Below are 10,935 nucleotides of genomic sequence, written 5' to 3'. Positions count from 1 at the left end.
TTTTAGAGAATAGAAAAGAGCAAGATCTTCTGGAATGTGTTAATGGCAATAGGCAAATTAGTTAATTAGAAAACTTTGAAACTATTTATAGACATTTTACTGGTCAGAATACATTTCTGTGGCTTAAGTTGAAAGGATTCTTACGTAAAACAGGAGTGACATTGCATTAATTAAAATCATGTTTGAGTAACACTTTATTACTAGTCTGTCTACATCTCTAAAGCTCAAAATGCTCTTTGTGATGTCATGAAGTGGTAGTTTTCCAGTTACAGCTCCTTTCACTTTTACTCCAGTAGCGATTGGTAATTCCAGGGCTGAAATTATCCAAATTATTTTCCTGAAGGTGTATGGAGTTTAAAAACACAGTGGAGCACTTTCTGTATTACCACATGACATTACAAGGTGGAACAGAGTGTTTTCTGTTTGAGAAAAGAACTAAACATGCAGGGTTTGTGTGTTAAATATGTGAGAATGAAACAACTCCAGGTCTGTTTGTTATGAGGAAACAAGATTATAATATAGATATTGATAACATAGATAATATGGGCCCTTTAAAGTGCTTTTGTGAGGGCAGAAAAAACATATAATAATGCCAAATGATATAATGAGTGAACCGCACACAATGTAACTCTAGATACTATTGTTTTGCCTGGAATATCCCAATGTATGGCATTAAATCTATCTGTGTATATATCTGTGGAGAAGCAAGCCCATTTACAATAACAACACATTATTTTCCAAGGTATTTTAGTGATTAAAAAAAAAAGAAAGAAAAACTGTGAGACATATACATTTAATGCCATACTGCTGAACATATCAGACAACACAATGATATCTCCATAATGACACGACAAGTAGTGCACTTTTAAAATACATTACACAGACACCACTGCATTATGAACAAGTAGTACTTAACCATAAGCCTCTCCCTAAAGATTTAAAAGACCCATTATGTAACTTTTTGAGTGAAGGCTCAGCGACTTGCTTGTCTCGATGAGGATATTATTACTTTAAACATATATATATATATATATATATATATATATATATATATATATATATATATATATATATATATATATATATATATATATATATATATATATATATATATATATATATATATATATATATATATATATATATATATATATATTTGCAGTTATTCAGTTATATGTACTTTTATTGCTTAAAAATTACACCTTGAAAGACATGGCTTGTGAGTGTAAGCGGGGTCTCCTCTCCACAGATCTGACTTGTAGCTTGGATCAAAAAATGGAAAGTTACACTATTTCAATTTCATGGGCGCAAAATGTAGAAAAAAACCCTTAATATTCTGTTATCATTTATGTTTTCCTAAAGCTTCAGTCCCGCCTCTGTCTGACTTACAGTAGTAGTAGTAGTAGTAGTAGTAGTAGTAGTAGTAGTAGTAGTAGTAGTAGTAATAATAATAATAATAATAATAATAATAATAATTCAGCCTGTGGAAATACAGCAGAAAAGCCTAACTACAAGCTCCACACTGTACACAGCATATGAGCAGGGAAGAATACTTTGGATTTAAATTGAAATTATAGTGTAAAAACGCAACATAGAATTAAAAACAGCTTAATGCGCACAACAAGATCAGAGTTTTCTACTTTCCTCTGTAACATTATGCAGTTTGAAGCCTTATATGTGTGATCAGGTACCACCAAATACAAAAGTAACTGTGTGCGTATTCTCAGTGCATGTATTCAGTTTTTTTCCCCAATATTGGACGTGCTACATCCTTAAATTACTATAAAACTTTGCAATTCACATTTTCCTTACGCACAGTGAAGCAGCCGTGCAGCGCAGGGCCCGTGAGCGTGTGGAGCGTGTGTTTTCATAAATGTCCCTCCCCTCCAGCCAATAGGAAGGCGCGCGCAGACCCACGCACAGTGAAAAGAGGAGAGCACTGTGAGCCGGCTGTAATCTAAAGAGACAGACAGCGCGCTCAGACGTTCCAACTACTCCAGCACCGGGACATATTTCACTGAGGAAATGTACTTTATCTAACTTTACTCCGGAGCTCTGTGAAACACGTCTTGTCAAGAGGATACAGAAAGACATAAAGGCACCATTCACTCTCAAGTCACTCGTCTCAGCGGCTTTTCAGTGGAGTTGACCGCCCAGTCTGGACACCCATGCCCGGTCCGGTCGCTATGTCCCGCGCTGACGTGTCGGTGCAGAGTCGGCGGTTCAGCGTGCTGTCCTGGGAGCAGGTGCGGCGTTTGGACTCCATCCTCGGGGAGAGCGTTCCAATTCATGGCCGAGGGAACTTCCCCACGCTGTCTGTGCAGCCCAGGCAGATCGTGCAGGTGTGTGTGTGTCTCTTTTATCTGTATTTAACCTGGGTGGGGGTGATATAGACCTGCTGTAGACCTGATATTGTGTCCCACGAGCTAAAAGGTACTTAAGTCTACACAGTCTGCCTTATTAACTTAACTGGGCTAAAAAAAAAGCATATACTGTGGGAAGAAACCTATGAAAGAGACTCTCCTCACTAACCCTGACTGAAATATTCCCAACCTTCAAGCGTCACAAACCTGTTACAATTTGCCCTTTGACTTTTGCTCCCAGGCCCTGCATGACTCTAGGATCCTTTTACAACATGCAGCTGAACGTAACTCACACACACATAAATGTCAGCTATAGTTCATCTTTTAAATGTTATTTCTATCTGCCTTTTATTTGTTTAGGAAAGTAATTGACATATGAGGATCAAAAACTGTCAAATAAGAGCCTTTAAAAGATTGTGGCAAAGGTGTACTGTGTAACTTTTCTGATGCATGGTCTGTCGTCTGTTTGTTTCCATGGAGATGTTATTACTTTGCTTGGATTGTTCCACAGTATAGCATTAAACTTCTCTATCTCCATGTGGACAAGCAGCTGATGCCACTAGGCCAAGTTACAGGTCAGCTCTGTGGAGAGGTTTATGAATAAAAGCAAAATAAACAGGTTTAATGCCATACTGTGAAACATCCCAGGAAAAGCATCTCCGAGAAAATAAGCAAGTGGCGGACCCCCAGAACCAAAAAGTTACATAGTGCACCTTTAAATACATTTGATCATCTGTCATAGTCTCAACACAGACATAAGAGTGGAATGATCTAACACTGTGACTTTACTTTTCCACTAGCTCACGTTCCTCTGCTTCTCCAGTCATTTTTTTCACAGCCCTCATGAAAACATTAAAGACGGAGATAATGACAAAGCTTGAGAATATTTACTAGGGATGAAACCCATCGTGGAAAGAAAGACTTGCCTGGGTTTTTTTATGAAATATCCTCACGTGTTACGCAGCTTTACGTTTCCCCTGAGTGAATGATATTTTCTTAGGTACTCCTCTGGGGAAGAAAGGCCCTCACATGCTCACATAACAGTCAAAGAGCCCCTATAATCAAGGGGGCCCCTTCCTACCATCTGCTCTGAACATCCCCACTAATGTCTTTGCCTCGTCAGATTGTCCCAAGACCCCAACTTTTTAAAAACTTTCCATGAAGCATATAGCTCGCTTTAAAGGATATTTCAAAGGCTTCTGGAATTTTCCCCCACTTTGCCTCGTATCAGATGTAGAGGCACCGCAGGGTACCGTCATGGGCCCGTGTTTTTTAATGCTTCAGTGCTGGATGTTTGCTAAATAACTGCTGTTGACTTTTGGATGGTTTATAAGGAAGCACATTTTTTATGGATACTGAAAAGAGATTGAAATTGTAAGTCCAATATTTGATAGAAGCGTAATTGTTAGCATACACGGTTGCACATATTTATCCAAATAAGCAAAAGATTGGTTTGTCCCTGAGTGAAATTACCCAAAACAATCTGCAACACAGACAAAAATAAAATAGATTCTCCAGTGTGACTGAAAATGCCAGTAACACTTATGCATTATTTGTCTGCCCATAGCGCGATAACATTATGTGACAACAGTAAACGCTAACACCATATTTGCTGTCATAGCATTTGCCAATAAAATCACGACATGTTGATATTTTCACTATCTGGGCATGAATGGAATCCTGCAAAGGGAAAAAGCAGCAATCCGCACCAGTACAGTACGTCACAAAAAATGAATGACAGTAATGAGAGGCTTTTGGTGATTTCTAAACGGCTTCAAATCATACTTAAACATATAACATAATTTGCGTTGAGCGCTTTAGGAGCAGCCAGAGGTGAGTAGATGAAGAGCTGTCATCACATGCGAGGTTAGCCTGCCCAAAAGATCCCACTCCCATAGAGGCCCTGTCAATGGTGGGTTTGTTTGACGGCCACATTTGAATAACATCTGTTTGTAGTCTGTACATGTGTGAGACAGGGGAGCGCAGAGGAAAACTCCTAAAGTCCCCATTGAATTTACATCAACACTCCTCAACCCACATCCAGGATATATGTTGTCGAACTTTGGACTATATGCAGCATTTCACCGTTCATTTATAGCTGCTGTAGCTGTGTATTTATTCATTTTTTTAAACGGAAATTGAGATTTAGGCATTTGTAATTGTCAGTAATGAGCTTGGGTCAGTAAATGCATGTGGTTTAGAGCAGAGTTCAGATTGGAGAGGGAAAATTTTGAGATTTTTTAAAATAGTATTAGTAATAAGTAATAAGTATTGTTTACGCTGAGGAAATCAATATCGAAGTGCATTTTTTGTTAACGAGAAAAAATCAAAATAGAAATCACGATATGAGGTGTTTTTTTTCCACCTAGTCCTATTGCTCGGTATCCAATAGTACCAAATGACTTGAGCGTGAACTATGGATATGGGGTTGTCTGCGGAGGTGGAAGATTGGAAGCCAGTCTGTTTTTGTTGGCCATCTCATGTTCCATCTTTGCAGCGCCACTTACAGAGTAAATTGTTGTGTCTGCGATTTATATTTGTGATCTAACAAGCAGCGTGCTTCAAAATATCAAGGATTTTGGTAGATGGAGTGGTAGATGGCAACAGACAGCGAGTGGCATTGGAACAGTAAGTGAAGGATGGATTAGTGCCTGTAATAACACTGGTCTTGACTGTAAACCGACTCCTCACAGGGCTATTGTTGAGATGGAGCTACAAGAGGAACGTCACATGCTCCCAGTCCTGGTTTGGAGGTAAAACAGGAACATTTGGTTTTGACTAATTTTTAATATTTGGTTTGAGATGTCACAGTGGAATATCTTGTCTCAAAGACTTGTGGCCTGTCGGTGGTACACACTATGTTATTGTTGCCCAGACAAGCTGGAAAAACGTTCAAGACGGATGTTGGAGACGTCCACATGAGTTTCTGAATCTTGATTGAATTTGAAATGTAGGGTGAAGCATTTACATTGTGGGATGCTAGAGGAAAAGTGCAGATAATTTTTGACTTATAAGAACAGTCAGCCTACAGTGTTGCTTTTGAGAGTTTTTTTTTTTTTGTGTGTGTGTGTCCTGAAATCTGCCCTCACAACGATCTAAAGATTTCTTTTTCTAGATATGTGCTATATTGTGATCCAATTCATGGCCAAAAACATCTTGATAGCCTTCATCCCCTTTCCCACATACAGATAAACAATACAAAACAAAACAAAACAATAAGACGCCCCTAAACTTTTTGGGGCCAACTATACCCGCGTTTCCACAGCTGAGAAGTAAAGCGGATGGCACTGTATCCAGCATCAGTCAACAACAAAATGACCATGTTTCCTCAAATATTCATATGGCACATACATTTATACATAACATTTCTTAAAACAGCAGCAATGTATTAACTCTGTTAACTCTAGGACACAAACAGTTCAGTGGCACTGCTCCATCTGGACCTTTTTAACAGAAGTCCTAGAGCATCATTGTAGGCCACTCTCAGTCTCTGTTGGCTACATTTTTTATAGTTCTCCCACAGATGTGCAGTGTAGAGGTGCAGTACGTATGTTTTTTTTTTTTTGGTTTTTTTTTTGCCCCAATGAACTTTGCGTCGCACATTGTTCAAAATCTATTGCAAGATTATTGATTCAAAAGCCTAAACCTTGTCAACTTTTATAGCAATAGCACATCTGTGAACCGTTAGAGCAGCTGACTCCCTTCTCTTGAAGCATCAGTCTGGGTTTAACTCCATCATCGAATTACTATGTGTAGACCGAAAAAAAAAAAACGGGTGAAATGACCACCCGTGCATAGCAGGTTTAAGGAAGCATTTCAAATCAAGATAAAGAAAAAAAACCCAACATAATCATTCACAGCCATCTGCCAGGCTACTGTATTGCTGGCTGGGTTAGTTTTGGAGCGGTTTCTCAGGTCAGGGACTCATAACTCCTCATTCACTGTCACCATTTCCTTGGCAAGAGAGATTTTCTGACTCACTGCCCGGACTCGTCATGGGCGTCCAGGGAACCATGGGCTGTAAATGGCTGGGTCATTTTAAACTGCCATAATAAACACGCATTCAACCCGCAGCCTAAATGAAATAACCCAAGGAAACTATTGAGTCTGCATGAGTGGAAGACTAGGGCTGTTATGTGTCGCCAAGGCGTTGTCAACACCAGACAGTCTCATGGGGTTTGTGGCTTTTTTTGTTTTATGAGCTTTGTGCCCGAGCGTCAGCGGAAGTGTCTCCCCTCTCCAGGTGCTGCTGCGTCATGAGGGAAGAGCACTGGACTGCGTTTATGAGAAGTAAAGATGGAGTGTACTATGAACCAATCAGGACTTCAGGATGAGTTGTTATAAGTCAGCAAATATTACCTTGGCTCAGTTGTGTAGTTGTGTGCTTTATATGCACAGTCCAACTAGTATTTCATGCAAAACTGCAACGTACTTTACTATAAGTATACTATAAAGTTTCACTCAAGTATATAATGTGAAACTACATAATTTTTATCTCCTGAACTTTTCTCTTTTTAAAATTCAAATATCTTTGCATTCTGATCCATTCTTTTACTATTTAGTCAGGGTTTTATTACTTATTGAATTATATTTTTTGTATAATGGACTATTCAATGGCCAAAAATCCAAACTTGTGAGTAAATTATTTCAGCATACTACAGCCTAATTTTGCATGTCTTTTTACAAGCCCATAATACTAACCACCCTTGCATTTTTTTCATCAAATTCTATGAAAATTAGTTTTTTATTATTATTATCACTGTCCTTGATAATGTTCCAATATCACTCTTATACACTCCCATGTATAGCTTTATACTACGCTATTGCCTGTAGAATAATGATATAGTTCATAAGTATATGTTGTATTTCTGTAATAGTGTGCTGTAAGTAGTGTAATTGCAATATATATGGGCTCAATTGGCAATACATATATTGCATTTGTTATTGTTTTTGCTCTAAATCACATATTAGCACTCCCTTTACAGCTTTAAGTAGCACTGTTCCATTAAAAAAGGATTTATGGGTTTAGGATTACACTCAGTATTGTGATATGCTATCAGAGTGTCTGAAATAGGATTAGCATGACTGGATTTGAGTACGTCTGAACAGATTGATGGCTGGTATGAGAACTGCCAGTCCCTGATGGTCCAGCCAAGGTCGTCTTACGTACAGCTGTGTTTCTGATTTCTCCTGAACGCCTCGTTTGGCTGACCCTTTTGGGTTTGTGTCATGTTTTGAGTAGTGCAGCAGACAGGAAGCAGGAGCATCTCGGCAGCATGGTGTGTGTTCCAACAAGGAGATAAATCTTTGAGCAAGTAGAGTTTATATGACGGCAGAGGGATCAAATTTGGCGTTATGCCTCGGGTTACAAAGTTCACAGCGGCATTTCTTTTGAGATGATTACACCACACAGGTTTAGACATGTCAATACCACAGCTCACACATAATATATCAAATGTTTGGACTATTCTGAGAGCCTATACATGTATATTTCGTAGATTTTGAAATATAATTTTCTTTGTGTATTCTCTATTAAAGTGTCTTCCGTCTTGGTCATGTCTTCCAAAGGTTTCATCCAAGTAATATCTATCTATTATATTGGATTGGATTTGTAATGAAACATATTTTTTGTAGAAGTAGGTAAAGAGATTCACATGTTTTCCATTTCTCTGTGAATTACAGTTGAGATAGATCTGAATGAGGTTGTGTGTGTTAGGGCATGCTATAATACTTTGGTTTTGTAACTTAATTTGTTCCATACACTTAAAATTGTAGAGGCAGTGTGACAGACTGTTTTTCATTTGTAAGCACTTTAAGGAGTAGCTTGCAGGGGCTTGCACAGACTTGTATTGAGACATATTTGGCTCCTCAGGTTAAATCTTTTGCTGGATTCAACACTCATGTTTATCCTCTCTCTTTCAGGTGGTCAGGGCTCGGCTGGAGGAGCAGGGCGTGGTGGTCCGTGATGTGAAGCTGAACGGTTCTGCAGCCAGTCACGTTCTCCATGAGGACAATGGGCTTGGATACAAAGACCTGGACCTCATCTTTGGGCTGAGCCTCAGTGATGACAAGATCTTTCGCCTGGTAAAGGACGTGGTGCTGGACTGTCTGGTGGACTTCCTGCCTGATGGAGTATGCAAGGAGCGCATTTCCCCACTCGCCCTGAAGGAGGCGTATGTCCAGAAACTGGTCAAAGTGTGCAATGACACTGACCGCTGGAGTCTCATCTCTCTGTCTAATAACACGGGCAAAAACGTGGAGCTCAAGTTTGTGGACTCTCTTCGAAGGCAGTTTGAGTTCAGTGTGGATTCCTTCCAGATCACTCTGGACTCTCTGCTCCTGTTCGACCGCTGCCTGGACAATGTCATGTCAGAGACCTTCCACCCCACGGTGAATGGGGAGAGTATGTATGGAGACTTTGAGGAGGCCCTGAGCCACCTGCGCACCAGGACGATAGCCACACACAGCCCAGAGGAGATCAGGGGCGGTGGGCTGCTCAAGTACTGCCACCTGCTGGTGCGGGGCTTTCAGCCCTCATCTGAGGCTCAGATGAAACAAATGCAGCGCTACATGTGCTCTCGATTCTTCATTGACTTCCCTGACATCAGTGAGCAGCAGAGGAAACTGGAGGGCTATCTGCAGAACCACTTTGCAGGCATGGAGCACAAGCGTTACCAGTACTTACTGACACTTAGACAGGTGGTAGACGAGAGCACTGTGTGTCTGATGGGCCATGAGCGCAGACAGACTCTGGCACTTATCTCTGCTCTAGCCCTGCGCGTGATGGCAGAGCAACATGCCATCCCAGCAGTGGCTAACATCACCTGCTACTACCAGCCCGCTCCTTATGTTAGAGATGTCAATTTCAGCAACTATTATGTGGCACAGGTCCATTCGCCCATGGGTGCATGCAGTAACTCTTATCAGACATGGCTGCCTTGCAGCTGAGCTACAACTTTTAAGGACTTTTAAGGAATTTTGTATTATTTGATTCAGGCTGAGCATTGTACTGAAGTGCCCTCGGTATTTTTGTAGCAAAGTGGGCTTTGATCTGAAGCCTGTGAACAAAAAATGAAAAAAAAAAAAATCTCTTTTGCCAAATGTTTTATCAAAACCATTCCACTAAGTTATACTGTTTATTACTGCTGTAAAAAGAAAAAGAAATACTCGAGCCATTGGGTACATTTTGTATTTTATAACATAAACACCTATGGTAAAGGGATGTTGTATGACTAAGGAGCTTTGCTGGTTCTGTTTCTGTGCAGTTAAAGCTGGGGGCAGGTCTAGATGAAATGTAAATAGTTGGTAAAGCAGTTTTTTGTTCCGACTGTGGTTTCAGCTGACGTGACCAGAAGAGAAAAGGACCAAAGAAATACTTTCTTGTAGCATAAAAGCAAAGACTGTATGTGTGGTTCCAAGTGCCTAAAACTGACCAACATCTACAACTTTATAGTAGTGGCTTTGTGACTTGTTTTGGAATATTTTTTTCAGCCAGGTTACTGTGCAAAGGTCAGGGTATTTTGCTATATAAAAAAATATTAAAACATGTCAAAACTAAATGTGTTACACTGGTCGTTATTTTCTTAAGTTCAGTCATTCAGTATAATTACAATAAAGTACTTTGTGAGAATATGTGCTCTACACTATCTCATTGCTGATAGCGAGATGTCTGTACTATCTGCCTCTCTCACTCCTTCAGACAGCAGTGGCCTGCTCCGCACACAAACATCCACTTGTTTAAGTTGTGTGCATTTTTTCTCAGAGTAACAAATTCCCCCGAGCTTGGGCCCATACATTAGCCATTTCCTTTCACTGGTGCATCCAACAAGGACTCTCCTTGGCCTCATTGACAGAGAGAAGACTGTGGGGGCTTGTCCTGGATGAGTGGAGCTGTGTGGGGGCAGCTGGGGACCAGGTGCTGAAATGCATTTGCTGGCGTTTTAGTAGAGCTGGGCTAATTAATCTAATCTGAATCAAGATCGAGGTTCAGTCATGTCTAATCATCGATGATCAGCTTGGGTCTTTTTATTTTAATCATGAGGTTCACAGCCAATCCTTTGTCAGTAGAAGCATTTTGGAGTTCAGAAAAAAATACATTTTTGGATGATATATTACCCAATATTTTGCTGCATCTTTAAATAAAATGTGTTTTACTGCAGTATAGATGTAATGTATAAGCAGCTGTTAAGGTAGAAATGAGACCACTGTGTGTGTACTGTCTGTATCTAATTATAAAGCATTTTATCCTATTTTAAGTGTACCGTTAGCATGCTAGCTGTTGTTAGTATTACCGTGATGGCAAAACTTTGATCTGGTGTCTAAAAGTTGTGAAATTAGAAATAATTAGAATGCTCAGGATTCACGAAATAAATGAGAAATAGCTTTGGGCCACTGAAAAGCATTTAAAATAAACTAGTTGTTTTTTTTCACATTTTAAAAACAGTAAAAGGTTAAGGTGTACTTTATTGTTCCTATAGGGAAATTTGGCTGCATTTGACCCATCCTTCAATGCCACTGGGGCACCTCATCAGTGCCGTGTGCAGTGTACCCAACAGTGCCTTTAAATAGCACT

The 10,935-nt window shown here is 39.9% G+C and overlaps 1 protein-coding gene across 1 annotated transcript; it reads left to right on the top strand.

Annotated features, from left to right (window-relative positions):
* Window positions 1-1,919: 1,919 nt before the first annotated feature.
* LOC117378902 (terminal nucleotidyltransferase 5B-like) lies at window positions 1,920-9,922 on the top strand. Its single transcript, XM_033975590.2, has 2 exons — window positions 1,920-2,342; window positions 8,286-9,922. The coding sequence occupies exons 1-2, from the start codon at window positions 2,169-2,171 to the stop codon at window positions 9,309-9,311; spliced, it is 1,200 nt and encodes a 399-aa protein (XP_033831481.1). The 5' UTR covers window positions 1,920-2,168; the 3' UTR covers window positions 9,312-9,922.
* Window positions 9,923-10,935: the final 1,013 nt, after the last annotated feature.

Source organism: Periophthalmus magnuspinnatus, chromosome 11, assembly GCF_009829125.3.
Source record: "Periophthalmus magnuspinnatus isolate fPerMag1 chromosome 11, fPerMag1.2.pri, whole genome shotgun sequence".
Taxonomy (NCBI): Eukaryota; Metazoa; Chordata; class Actinopteri; order Gobiiformes; family Gobiidae; genus Periophthalmus; species Periophthalmus magnuspinnatus.
Note: the sequence above shows the minus strand (reverse complement) of the source record. Positions and strands in the feature narration are given on the sequence as shown.